This window comes from Protopterus annectens, chromosome 2.part1, assembly GCF_019279795.1.
Source record: "Protopterus annectens isolate FY-2018-M chromosome 2.part1, PAN1.0, whole genome shotgun sequence".
Taxonomy (NCBI): domain Eukaryota; kingdom Metazoa; phylum Chordata; order Ceratodontiformes; family Protopteridae; genus Protopterus; species Protopterus annectens.
In genome coordinates, this window is record NC_056729.1 from 862,945,308 (window position 1) to 862,960,931 (window position 15,624).

General features: G+C 36.3%; 1 protein-coding gene across 3 annotated transcripts in view; it reads right to left on the reverse strand.

Annotated features, from left to right (window-relative positions):
• Nucleotides 1-15,624, reverse strand: part of LOC122794259 (plasma kallikrein-like) — a 943,559-nt gene that overhangs the window by 216,363 nt on the left and 711,572 nt on the right. For all 3 annotated transcript variants that reach the window (XM_044062509.1, XM_044062510.1, XM_044062511.1), the window contains exon 12: nt 8,309-8,484. In XM_044062509.1, the coding sequence (XP_043918444.1) occupies nt 8,309-8,484 (176 nt within the window). The remainder of the gene's footprint in view (nt 1-8,308; nt 8,485-15,624) is intronic.

A 15,624-nucleotide genomic window follows, 5' to 3' on the forward strand; every position in this document is an offset into this window, starting at 1 on the left:
AACCACTATCTTGGGCCACCAATAATTCTAACCAATGAGGTGCATATCATGGATATCCAGGTTAAGGTACAATTAGCCAACAGTAACCATGCAATATTGTCTGCTTTATAATAGAAGGAAGGATAAAAGTAGAATAAACGGCTGGTATAGGAGAAAGAGATTTATAATCATGGAAGATCTGAATTTAACAGATTCAGATAAGAAAACTTCAAACTCCAGGGTAAAGAGGGAGAAAAAGATGACTAAGGTCCTGGACCATAATGTTTTAAATGTCACAAGACTATACAAGTAATGAAAGTTTATTTGTCTGGTTCTAACTAGTGCAAAATGGGCAATGGCTTTCCAAGTTAAGGAAATGTTTGCGGCCTTACCACAATGTTGCTCAGAGCAGAGAGGAAGATTGCAAACAAAACAAAAAAGGCAGTGGTGTGAAGTTTAGAAGAATGGATCATCCTTTGCTGGAGAAGGTAGTCAGTAGTGAGATAGAAGGCTAAGAGAAATGCAAGAGAATTTGTTTTCTACCAGTAATCAATAGATCCAAGAGAATAATAAGGCAGATGATATTGTGTTGATACAAAGAGCTGTGAGTTGGACTGACTGGGACCAAGGCTGACCTTTGGTCATCTGGTGCCCTAGGCAAAATGGCTCCACAGTGCTGCTCCCCCCACACACACACACACGCACACGCACACACGCACGCACACACACACACACACACACAAACACACACACACACACACACACACACACACACACACACACACACACACACACACAATCACACACACACACAAACACACACACACACACACACACACACACACACACATGACCTGGTGCCCCCATCCTGGTCAACCTACACCTTGCAGATTATTTTTTTCTTCGTTTTTCTAAAAGTTTGTCTTACTTTTCATTTGTCCTGTATTCATTCAACACATTCTAAAGAAACCATTTCTTTACTACAAAAAATAAACAAATAAATACTGGAAAGGTACCCCTGCTAGACTGATACCCTAGGTGGCCATCTACTTAGCCTATGCCTAAGGCTGCTATGATTGTGACTCCACAAAATGAAACAGAATAATGTGTAACATAAGAAATTATCATATAGGAGGCAACCAGTAAATTGCTTCTGACCTGCACAGGGGGGTTACTACTGGCATGTCATGAGATCAAATTATCATTTGTGCAGTTCTACTCAATAAGTGAGGACATACAATTACCTAATATTGACATTATGTATATAAATAATATGAAGACAATGCCTAGAAATTGTAACAATAACAAGAGCAGAAAGGCAAGCAATCGCATGGCAAACAAAAATGGCACTTGATAACAGAAAAGTATCAAGCAAGCATACAAAGTGCAAATATCGAGGTTGCAGAAATGATATAAAGCCAAGTAAAGCAAAAACAATGAAGTCTGCAGAGTGTGTGCAGATGTTAAGTATTTTGAAGGAATGTATTTTAAATTTAAGAATTTGCCACAGCAGAATACTAATATTGTGGATGAAAGTGAGAAATCAAAGACTCAAAAGACATAGGTGCTTGTGAATGTCCTACAAATACAGTTTTTGAGTATTATGTGAGCTAATTGCAGAGACAGAAGGCAAGAAAGCAAACTGTGTCACAAGAAGCTTAACAATAAAGTTCTAAATAAGTCTACAGTCAGAAGCTTGTCATGTTTGCATGCTTTCTGCTATCATATTTTAGGAGTAAGATACAGCAACTGATCATATATTGTGAAGCCATGTCTGCAAGAACATGGTTTATAAGCAACCATTACAAGTCATAGCTCTGCAAGCTCAGTTAAGGCAGTCAGATCTATACAGCAATGATGCTTCAGTGAAAGTGGTCATAATCACAGAATAAAGGCATTACAGCTGTAATATGTTGATATATGTCTGTACAAAATGTTGATATAGTATGGTGTAAGTATGGTGATAATATGCAGTTTTGGAATGAGAAAGGAGTGCACAATACTTCTATTATGTGGTTCACTCACAATATACAAGAGTTTAATTTATATTTCACAGAAGCAGACAGAATATGTAAGATGGCAATTACTGAAACATTGGATTGATGCTTATGCAAAGTCAATGAAGAAAGTGTTAAATAGTATAAAAAAATGAATGGAATGAAAGCATAATTTGTAGGATTTTGCAGACAAAATGCACATAGAAAACAGAGCATGCAGTGGAAAATGTGTCTATTGGAATTTTTTTCCAATTGTTTACCCTTTCTGCAATGGATTGACCACTTTGGACAGTCCCTCTGCTTTCAAGAAGGAGTTCTCAGCAAGCAAACCCAGCACCTGTAGTCATGCCTGATCATATTCCCACCACATATTTTAATGCCCCTCCCACCACAAGAGATGTAAGAAGGTTTTGACCAATTACTTTACAGCCCTATGTCTCTTCTTTAGTGTTGGGGCCACTAACAGAACCCCATTTGCTTGTGTCATATTCATGGCTTCATCCCTCAATGCCACAGATATGTGCATGTCTATTGCAAGCACATAATTACAAATGCAAAAACATAAAATGTACTGTAAGAAAACAAATACCATCCTGATTTATTTTAATATCTGGAATACTTGGAGACAGAACACCTATTAAATTGTTAACAGAAATGGTGCTAGTGATTCACTGTCTACTCTTTATGCCTATTTCTCTTAAGAAGAAAGAGAAAGATTAAACACATGGAATCACTTGGCTGTGATAGCTATGCAGACAGAGCCTGATGAATGGGTCAGCAGCCTGGCGAATTTTGTTAAGGAAGACAAAGTCAGGATCCATATAAGCATGAAATATATCAAACATGAAATTAGAAGCAGCATTACTCTTTACAAATTGCCAAAGAAATAGTTTCCACTATGCTCAATGCAATGCATATCAGGATTTTTACAGACAAAATGGATGAAGCAGGTTCTGATTGTATACATATAATTTCTCCTTATATAACTGTAACAACCTGACACTGCCATTTGGAATTTCAGCAGCAGAAGCAGATATATTTCAATATACAGTGGCGAACACGAACTAGGAAATGGAACTTTTTATTAATGTTATTGATGAAATGTTTTTTTTTTATTTATTTATTTTACATTTGTTGACCGTGCTAGTCCAGCTGGTTATAAGTCCATTTTCAGTGGAGGCCCAGGCAGAAAAGCTCCAGAAGTTAAAAATACATAAGGACAATGATATTTACAAAGACCTAGAACTATTAATTAGAAAGTCACACAAAAAAATGTCAAAAAATGAAATATGTAGTGAATGTACATTATAAGCAGTACATGAACACACTCATTCTAAAAAATTACACACGAGGTCTAAAAGACAGACACTATATACATAGGTACATGCCCTAAATAAGATAAGTAATGAGAATCATGTTGTAATGGGAAGGGATAGTTGTTTAATCTGAGTTAGCACAGGGGCATAGCCAGTGTGATTTGAGGTAGGGTTTACGTTTACTTTTAAATAGGTTAGCTGAGGATAGTGAAGTTAGGTGATTGGGGAGACTCTTCCAGGTTTTACCCACTGTATTAGAGAAAAGAGTGCTGAGTTATTAGATTTAGATATTTGTACTAGTAGTTTGTTAGATGAGCGCAGGGTTTTGAGATTATTATAGGGGGTGATCAAGGAAGTGAGTATAGGAGTATTCTGTGGGTGGTACAGGATCTTGTGGGCTACAATTACTTGATTGAATAATATTAGGTTTGACAATTCAAGCCAGCCTAGTTGATTCAAATTGATACAATGATGGGTTCTATAGAAGGACCATGCAGCAAATCTGGCAATATTGTTGTAAGAGGTAGACAGCTTATTCAGAACACTTTTACATAATTTGGTATACATAGGAGAGGCATAAAGCAGAGTAGATATAAGGTGGGTGCGGGCAATGGTGATTCTGGCTAATGGAGCTAGAAATGGTTTGATCCTGTAGAGGGAACCTAATTTCTTATTAACTGTTTTTATAGTGTTATTAATGTGAGACTCATAAGAGAGGTTATTATCAATTAGAACCCTGAGTAGTTTAGTGGTAGTATCAGGAGCTATAATAGTTCCATTACTAGAGGTTACAGTAAAGTTAAGTGGGGGGGGGGTTCTATGGGTGGGTGTGAATAGAAGCATTTTTGTTTTCTTTGGATTTAAGATTAGATATCTATGCAGGAGCCAATTTTCAACTGTATTAAAGGTATTTTGGGTTAGGGATTGAAGTTCTGATGGGGAAGTGGCAGAGCATATAAGTGTGGAGTCATCTGCTTATTGGATGCAGGTAGCTTGTGGGATTACAGAATGGAGGTCATTAGTAAAGATGGAGAAAAGTAAAGGTCCCAATATGGATCCTTGTGGGACTCCTAGGGTAACTGGAAGGTGGGAAAATAAGATGTTTGCCCATAGTACAGCCTGTTTTCTATTATTTAAGTAGGATTGGAACCACTGAATAGTAAGATCATCCAATGACAGGTTACTGAGAGTGTTTATGAGGAGGTGATGGTTGACCATGTCGAAGGCTTTCAACAGATCAATAAAGAGGGCTGAGGATAGAGTGTCGTTATTACGATTTCTATTAATATGGTCAGAAAAGGATAAAAGAGCAGAGATGGTGCTATGAAATGGTCTAAAACCATGTTGATAGTTGGCTAGTAGATTTTTTTCAAGTAGGTGGGTTAACAGTTGCCTGTGAATACATTTCTCCATTATCTTTGCAACAGGGGATAATATGACTATGGGCCTGTAGCTGGAAAAGTCCTTGGAAGTACCACCTTTATGCAGGGGGATAATGTGGGAGACTTTCCAGATGGATGGGATGTATCCTTCAGAAATGGTTCTATTAATGAGGATGGATATAGGTTCATAGAGTAATATTAGGTTAACTGCCCTTGTGAGCCATTTTTTAAGCCTAGCCAATTATCCCTTGTGAGAATCAAACCCTGTATCTTGTGTTTGTAAGGCAAACACCTTAACCATTAGGCCATCTCGGTAAGCAATTGCTTTAGTTGATTTTTGCAGGTATTCTGCAGGTAGTTGGTCTGCAGAGAGTGTGGTGGGTTTAAGCTGCTGGATAAGTTTACAGACAAGGGATGTGGGAACTGGTTGAAAATGAAATATGAGAGAGTTATTGATCATGGCAGTGGTAGAGCATGTGATGGTAGGAGATAGTTGGTTGGCCAGGGATTGAACGGTTTCTGTAAAGAAAGTGTTAAATGAGTTGGCTATTTGGGTAGGATTATTATGATTAGAGCCAGAGGGAGTGGGAGTGCAAGAGTGTCCTGGTTGTAGGAGGTTATTTATGCCTTGCCAGAATTTTTGTGGATTTTTCTGATGGGGTTGTTGAAGATGGCAGTAGTAGTTCTTTTTATCAGACACTGTTGCTTTTTTTGTTTTATTTCTTAGCTGCCTAAACTTTAGGTGATCTGAATGACTTTTTAATGCCCGCCAGTTGGCCCATAGTTTATTTCTTTGGAGGATTTTTTGTTTGGTAGTTTTAGTGAGCCATGGGGCTGGTTTAGTTCTAGTTCTAATTTTGCGAATAGGAGCATGGCAATCTAGAATGGTTAAGAATTTTGTATTAAAGTATTTGACTGCGTCATCTAATGGGAGATGCTTGAGGTGTGTCCAGTCACAGGCTGAAAGTTCAGTTTCATTGCTGGCTAAGGCTAAATTGCTGGCTAAGGTACTAAAAGAAATAGAATGATTAAGCTACTGGATGTATTAAGGTTGTACATATTGATTTGCAACAATATCAGTGCTATCTGTTAACTCATATTTAGAATATGTGCCTCATTGACAAATTTAATCTCTGTGGGGCTTTTCAATAGTTCTTACTGTGGCTTCTCTGTAAATCATCCATACATTTTTGACACTCAAGATAGTGGGCAGGTTGTTTCTAAGGGCCATTTCAACATTATTTGCCTATTACAATCCTCTATATGGGCTTTAACAGTCCCATACTGAAAGTGAGTGAGGATGAACACTGTCTATGGACCTCTGGTTGCTCCTGGTCAGACCATGGGTTTGGTGTCTCAGAAAAATGAATTTTTTGACATCCATCCTTGTTTACCAACCTGTCTAAGCTGGTACTCATCCTACTGTTTGTATTTACAGAAATATAGAAAAACTCATTTTTGTCTTTAATAACATTGGCAGACATAATTCCGTAGAGTTCAGATTGATACATTTGTACAGAAAAATATCTGTGAAAGATAGCATTATAGTAACCTCATCTCATAGTACATACACAGGTATAACATACTGTTAGTATGTTAACTACTGCAAACAAAATTTCAGTTTACCAGGACTGATTAGAGATTTAATTTACAAAATGTAGGGATCGAAGCATCATGTGGCAAAATCTTTAATCTGTGGTGGGGAATTATCAAAGAAAGTACCCAGAACATAGAAATGTCGGGCAGCCCCAAATATAGTGTGAAAATACAAGAAGTTACAGTGACACAAAGGCAGGGTCAGGGGACAGGCTCTTTAAAATGTTCTCTTTTTATTTTTACTGCCCATAAAGAAACACAGTATAATTGCTTGTTCAGTTAAAGGGTTCTAGAATCTGAGCTCAGTATTGTAGCTGAGTGCTTATGATCTTTGCCACACACTAACTGGTTCTGGGGTTCAATCCTGACTTCTGTTCATTTCTGGTGTTTTCCTGAGCTGTCTGTTTACATTCCAGTATCCTTCTACTTCCCTCCAAAATACTGTTTGACGGATTTATTTAAAACTTTCCATTCATACTCTGTCTCCTTGCCCTTGCTGACCTGCTCATTTCTGTAGTGTGCCAGAAGACAGTTCACTTAGTTGGTTAACAAATACATTAAATAAAATTCATGGCTTTCATTAACTGGACACAAAAAATTATGATTATTCTGATAGTCATGTGGCATAATATAATTCTTCCCTTGAAGACTTTTTTTAATCTTAGGACACAGCCACAGTATTATATCTTGATGAACTAAGTCTTGTGGGGCATAAAGTATTAAAGAAGTCATTGTTGCACACAACTATTAACTTAAGTACATGTAAATGTTTTTAAATACTATACATTTTCGTTAATAATTCTACATAGGGGATCATGCTGCGTCATCATATTTAACCATTACTGAATCATTTCTGTCTAGTTAATATTATTTTTCATACCTGAAAAGCTGCACTGAGAAACTCTTCATTAGCTGATAACTATCACATTCTTGATCTAAGCACTGAGTTGTCAGACAGGATTTTTTAGTGTTTCACCTATCAGACCATGCAAAGTGGTGGTTCAGGAAATTCTGAAAACATACACAGATACACACACAGTGCCAACAGGCAGGAGATCAAATTAAAAATGTTGAATTAACAAATATTGACATATTCTGCACATGCTCCAGGGATTAAACTGGAGCAGACAATCAATGGCAAGAAGCCCCCCCCCATTCCAGCATCCCCACACCCTCTGTTATTATACATACTAAATCTGATATCACACAGTCCTCGGGGAAAGGAAATTTCCCCTACCCAGAGATTGTCAATCTCACATACCTGTTGATCATCTGGCTACATCTACCAAATGGTGTCAATGAAACAGGTGTCGGCATTGTGTCCATTTGATCAGGTGTCCTACACCCATATATACAAATATAAACTGTGTGTGTGTGTGTGTATATATATATATATATATATATATATATATATATATATATATATATATATATAAAATTTATATATGTATGTATGTATGTATTTATATACACTCATGATTATGCAGAATTTTTTCAGTGTAATCATCAAAATCAAGTCTGTTCTTATTCACTAAGCACAAACTTATTTTTATATTAGTTTATATATCTGACCATTTTTTTCTGTTCACACTCAGGTTAGTCTTGTTTCATTCATATTTTGGTAACATAACCATCTTTTCTCTCATATTATTAAGCACTAGATATTTTTCTTCCCAGTTTACCAACAATGTACTTATTTATGCTTGGAACTATTTTTTCTACTTTTCCATTTCATCAACAGTGGAGATTGCTTTTTTCTCGTCTAGTGTGTGACCTCAGATTTGTTTTATATAATTCTGGGGCGTGCAGGGGGGGGGGGCTTGCATTTTCCCCCTATATCTTATTCTTCTGAGAAAAAATAAAGCATAACTATGACAATGTAACACCTTAGAACAGCATATGTAACATGCAACATATTGGAGCCTTGAAATTTAATGGAAGAAAATGTTGATATCCTAAGCCACATTCTGATTATTCAGATACTAGCACTTTATTTGATAAATACCAGTAACAAGCATATCTGCATTCCATTTCTTACCTGTAAAATTGATAGGTGTTGTTAGTTCTAGTAAAGCCACATCATTACCATGTTCTGTTCCTCGGTAGAGAGGATGTTTAATTATCTGTTTCACTTTAAAGTAAAATGTTTGGCTCGTTATTGTGGACAACTGAGAAAAGCCAGCATAAACACGCCATGTTTCAGGCTTCTTAATCCTGAAAAATTAGAAATGTAAAACTGTAATAAGTATGAGAACTATGCTGCACATTTTCATTTTAATTAATAAGGCTTAAAATTTGAAGACCTAGATTTAAACCTGTATTCTGTATGAAGTATACATCTTGCATTACAGTAATACATACTGATACGTTTAAACATAATCATATATATTAGAACACGTTAACCAGTCTTGTGGACATTTTAAGGAATATCAGAGAGACAACACAGTGAGATGCATGTGTGCCTTTACATATATCTTATAAACATATCACATAAGTGCTGCTCACTTTCTGAGATATGCAAACCTAAGCATAAGCAAGAAATCTTTTAAAATATAGAATAACACTGCAGCTCTTGAATGATGAATATATGCATCAGCCTGTATCATTACTAAGACATTAAAATAGTATGGCTTTCACTATCATAAGCTGTTATCCCTCACTCTCTTATCTCACATTGGACCTGATGCAACACAGGTTATTAACCTCAAGACAGCCTTGTAAATCATTAAATTGGGGTAACTTACCTGATTCCAACAGACTGTTTTTAGTTACAGACATATATCTGTCTTTCTGCTCCACTTTGCCTCAATATACTCAGCTCAGCTTCAGACCACCACCTTGCCCCTATCCCTTCCACCTTTGCATCATTTCCTTTATCAATGCTCAGCTCTATCCCATCTTCTACCATTCAATAAAAGTCTCTTGATAATTATAAAAACCTCTATAGCATGCCTTTGTATATTACTTCCTTTTTTTACAGTGCCTCCACTGCATCAATCACTATTATTATTAATACCCTCCTGTCTCCCTTTCCAACTTTAAGCAACATTCTCATTTGTTTTATACTGAGATCAGTTGCTCTCAGCTGTATTGAGCACAGTGCAGCTGTATTTGTAGCAAACAAAATCTCAAAATGCATTTACTACGTACAACCTTTAATCAAAATGTCACAGATAACAAAACACCACTGAGCCTAAGAAAAATAAATCAACTTCCAGAAACTTCCTAGTAATTGGTGACTTCCTCGTTATGCACACTGATGCCATACTTACTAGACTGAACAAGAACAGGGTTACTGTACAGTGTCTCTCAGAAGCCAGGATTGCTGATATTGTAGAAGGCCATAAAATCCTCTCCTCCAGTAAGTATGACTATGATATGATCATAGCCAATGCTGAAATGAAAGATCTAGTATGAAAACCCATGAAGGTCTTGCTGGAACTTGCTATGAGCATTTCCATCACAGATAAGACTTTGGTCTTGAGTAGTATCCTCTCCTCAGTGAAAATGTTGCCTAGATTCAAACAAAAGATCATTTGTTTCAATAATTTGCTAAGTAGCTTGTGTCATTCCAGAAGGCTCCAGTATGTGTATTCACAGGATGAGAGGCTCATTGTCCTATGTGCTTTGTCAAGGATGGTCTACACCTCACATTTAAGGGTTTCAGTGTACTGCGAAAGTCTCTGTTACCCACATTGTGCCTTTTTTAAGCAGAAGCATTTCAACTTAACCAACAACTCAAATCATAAATTAGACACCGTGCCTCTTATCAATGACAGGAGTATTAATAACAAACTGTCTGATCTGGATGCACTTCTGCCCCTGTAAAAAGTCCATGTTTGTATGGTGACTGAGACACAACTCAAAGGCAATGACATCACACCTTCTATGCCTATCATGCCTTCAAGCTCATTGGAAATAGTGATGGGAGTGGCATCTCCGTTTTCAATGGGGATGTCATCCCTTCCAAAGTGATAGCCAATGGCCTTCCAAGTGATCATAGCAAACACAAGGTTACACTTGGTACGTTGGGAATTCAACTCTTAGCTTTTTACAGGTCCCCTTTCATGGGCCTATATGATCATTATAATTTCCTAGCCTTCTTAGAAAAAAGTCCCTATTTAAGAAGTACCTCTAATCATCAGTGACTACAATTAATCTCCATAGCCTGGAGTACTTATACCCCTAACATTGGGAATGCACAACATTTTTTGATTGGGTGAATGAGAAATCCCTGGATTAAATTGTCTATAACCCCACCAGGGCTACAAATACCTGGGGTATAATTCTCACAAACTCAACTACAGCCTGCTCCATGGCCATAACTGGTCTTTCATTTGTTAACTCCTGATTACCAATTGGTTACCTTTACCCTCAAATCATCCTCTCTCATGGTTATCAACATCACCATCTTTAGAGACTTCAAAAAGCTAACCCCAGAAATGGAACCAATATATGCAGCTCACTATGCCCAAGATCTTTATGTTCATTTTTATCAATACATTGATAAGGGTGCTCCCAATAGGACCAAATACATGGCAAATTCATAGCAAACTCCCCTGCCGGAAAGCAAATATAATTAACACTTTATAACAGAAGGAAGAAACTGCTTAGATTACCTTGTAAAACCAGAGCTTCTCATCTCTATGAGAATTAAAAATGCCTTATTTTGAAACTGAAGGCAAATGTGAAGGCTTGCTTCTGAGGCTAAGGGCAATCTTAAGTCCTTCTTCAGCTACATTATAAAAATAAGGAATAATTTATATCATTTATCTATAATGGCACTTCCTATTCAAATTCTAACATGGCCAACATTTTGGCTAAAATGTTTGCTGCAAATTTCTCCCTTGAAATTATCATATCCATCCAAACATACCTGAGTCACACCCCCCTCCACCATCTCCAAGGACCATACCCTTGATGTGTTCTCTGGGACAAAAAATAAGTTCTTTATTGGGTCCTAACATACTAGGTTGTCTTACAAACAGTGTCAAGCACACTCTTGATGATTCCCACCTCACGTTATTTAACCTAAGCCTTGCCACAGGCTATGCTCCCAATCAGTGATATACTGTGGTGGTGATGCTCTTCAAAAGGGTGGCACTAATACTGATGCAAGCAACTGTATACCTATTAGCCTTAGTAGTCCTATCTACAAAGCCAAGGAATGAATTATCACTGACCTCATAAATTAAGGCAATTAAGAATTCAATCAGGCTCAATCCACAAAATGTTGTATTTCATAAGGGTAGGTCATGCCTCCTCAGTTTTGTGAACTGCTTTGAAAAGGTTAGGCAAGCCGTGGATAATGGATAAACAGCTCATGTTGCCTACATGGGCCTAGCAAAAGCATTTGATACAAAACCACATGATGGGATTGTATACAAGCCAATAGCCTTAAATGCAGATCTCTATGTGGTAAGATGGACTGCACACTAGCTAAATGACTGAACACATGTTGCCAGGGTTGGTAGAGTCTCCTCAGTTAAGGAAACAGTGATCAATGGTGCTACTTGTAGATCAGCATTGGGCCCCCTACTTTGTTGGCATTCATTTTTCTGATCTCCAATACTGACAACAAGGATCACTAGCTGATAAGTTCACAGATTGCAACAAATGATACAATTTCCCTTCAAACAGAACTATCACCAGTGAGGAAGGGCACAGACTAAATGTCAATAAATGCAGTATCTTTACTTCTAGAAAGCAAACATTGCTAACACCTACTGCATCAATCACCTCTTACACTTCAATGAATCTGTCATCAGAGATCTGGGAACCTGGGAAGATATCTTTCTTTACTTTTACTACCATGTGGTGACAAATTTGTGATATATAGATGGATTTCCTGACTATAATTACCAAGGGCACTTCTTCCAAAACTCAAGAATGTATTGTTCCCCTGTACACTGTTTTGGTTAGACCTGCTATAGAATTTATTGCATATATCTCAATAAACATATAAAAACATGTTAAAGTCTGCAGAATATCCTAGCAAAAAGAACTCTGGAACTCAAAAGTCTCAGTTATCAGTAAAGGCAGTAATCGTTCTTCTTTTACTCAATATTATATAGCCTCTAGAAGGGAGACATATGTCTTGCTTTCCCTGTCCTGAGGGACCCGTTACCTGAGACCTCTTTTTTCTGGATGTGTTAAACATAACAGCTAACACGACAACAAGAGATCTGAATATACATCAGAGAATAAATAAAACTAAATGGAATGACAGATTCATCTCCTTGTGACTCCCTTTGTGCTGAGAAAGTCTTTTTTTGTAGCATGATTTCCTGTCTACCATCAAACATAGATCAGTAAATTGGATAGGTGCACTAAAACAAACCTTGGGACCTATAGACCTTGCCTTCCTTGAAAAGCTTGGCAGAGCCTCAGTGTGGTTATTGGCAGGGCACACGTAGGTCTCTAGTCTAATAACCTTATATTTTCTATGATTTCTAAGACTCCTGTCCAGTCTTGATTTCTTTTCTTTTTCTTCTAACACTAATTATGAACTACCACATCACACTTAATCAACTATTCTACTATTACACATGCAGTCCCTCACAAACTTCAGTCTAAAAACATCTAACAGTACAACAGTAAACTCCTAATTGTTCCAGTCTAACACCACTGACACATCTACTCTGAAAATGTACAGACAAAAACATTTCTAAATTAAATATTTCCAAAACTTATTACAAAAATTTAAACTCCAGGAAAATTCTAAGCATAAATTTCTTCTAAAATATGGGGATATTCTCCCTAACTCGGGACCTGCATATATAACAGTGCCTTCAGCAATCATAATATACTTTTCTGGAGAAGCCCTTCACGAATAAACACATATCATATAAATGCCCATAGCCATACATCTGGACAAAGCCATAAATAATGGGGGACAAAAACCCAAAAATAGAGACACTTTTTAAATATTGCTCTTACAAACTTAAAAAATTTAATAGAATAAAATTTTCGGAAGGGTATGAAGTCTAAAACTCAAATGTCTGTAATTATTTTTTGTTCTGACTTCAGCCTTCAACGATTTGCTAATGATTTGCCAGAAAAACAGTTTTATGAGAAACAGACCTAAAATATGAGGCAAAAAAATAGTCTGCAAAATTCTGTACAGTTGAAAGGTATGCCCATAGTATATGGAATAAAATGAGAGACTTGCATAGTTGTATATCTTTGTGTACCCCAACATCATCATAATCTCAGAAACCTGGATTAAATCAAAGACAAAAGATGAATAAATAATGCCTCCTGGCTATAACATTATCCATAATGATCATACTAGTAAAGGAGCTGGTGGTTTGGTTATTGTATATTTGCTGTATGTTTGCTGTGCACCCATAAAAATACCAAACATTGATGGTGTTGACGTTCTAGAAGCCACATTTAAAAAATTAATTCACAAAAATTAATGTGTAGCAATGTTGTATATACTTCCTAGTGCAGACAAATGAGCTTCTGAAGACATTTTATCAAGGATAACTACAAACATATTACTTTGAACAACAATCCTAGGATACCTTAATATTGATTGGCCCACATGTAGTCACAAAATTCTTCACCTTAGTGTCAGTCTGTATGAATAAATCATTACTACATATGACTGCAAGGACAAATAAAGTTATTGAGAAAGAAAGCATTCTGGATAGTACCCCAATAAAATGTAGGAATTATCTAAAACCATTAGTGATCATAACCCAATTTTTGCCATATCTAAACATACCAAAATAGATAGAAGCATTCAATATTAGATTGCCAGAAACAACCAGATCCATTAAACAAACATTCTTGTTTATCCTTAACTATTGTAACTGGAGCCCTGTAAAAAATTTCTCTTTAGATGAATCAGTAACTCACATCAACAGCACCTTCCCCTCCATATTAAACTTTTTAGCACTTTCTAGCACCTCACTGCAAGAAAAGGATAAAACTCCACACAATGCCTTACACTAAATATGTTTTAAAAAAAGATAATGCATAACATAGAAAACCCATGAAAAAAATAAGCATGTAGAAAAAAACAATGAACAATCTGAAACAATATTTTCACTTATGAAAGCTCCTAAAGGCTAAAGAAAACTATTATGCTAGACTACAGGAAAACCATTGTAAATAGTTTTAGATAAAAGTCAATTATCCAAACTGGCACTGCTGTATTCTCACTTACTATAACTCCTACCACTGTGATAAATACACTTATTAAAAAACTTAAGCTTACCCTGCTTGTAGCTGATAACCTACCAACAGAATACCTCAGAATAGCTACATATACCATTGCTTACCCAATATCTATACATATAAATCTTTATGTCTCTGTGAAAGAATAGTTCTCACACTCTGGACACAGTCCTATGTTATTCCTTTACATAAAGTTAGCAAATCACTTTAACTAGCAAATTACAGACTTACAGCCATCCTGTCCCTGCATCTAAATACATAAAAAAATGTGTTAATATACAACTGACAACTATATGTTAGGGAACAAGTTACTTTTTGCAAAATATTATGGATTTACGCCAGTCTACAGTACAGAAACAGCATTACTAACTTTTATAAGCTATATTCATGACAGACAAAATTAATACAGAATGGATGAATCTCATTTCTGAGATCTGTCGAAAGAATTTGATACAGTGTTACATCCTGTGCTCTTAACTAGACTCAAGGAACTATTCCTCACAAAACAATACAAACAATTGGCTTAAAGTTACCTCAGCTACTGAACATGATGTATACACTGGGCTGATGCGCTATGAGTTCCACATCATATAACATTAGATGTGCCACAAGGTTCAAATTATGACCTTTACTTTATAATATATTTATAAATAAAATTCATACCATTTCTCAACCAACAAAATTAAACAGATATGCAGATGATTCAACACTAATGTGTGCCATCTCTTCAATCAAACAGTTCCAAGATGGCCTGCAGCATTGTTTTGCAAAAATTAAAAATGTCTTCACGAATATAAATGACTCCTAAATCCAAATAAAAATAAATAAGGATATTTTTACTTCCAATGTAACAATCAAACTATAGCATCTTAACAATAATTTCAGTCAGTTATATTGGAACAAACGGCAAAACTACTTGGGAATTACAATAGGTGGTAGATTAAGTTTCGATCAGTTCGTCCAACATGCAGTCAAAAAAACTAATCATAAACTAGAAGATCTACTGGCTAGCTTCCAGTATGTCTCCTCATCTTCCAGTTACATACAGTCCTCTCAGCTAGCTAAACTGCAAGTAGCCACATTAACTGAACACATCACATTTGGCACTTCACTGCCTTAAATGTCTGGAGCTATCTAATTTACTAGTCTTTTTTCATATTAAGACTG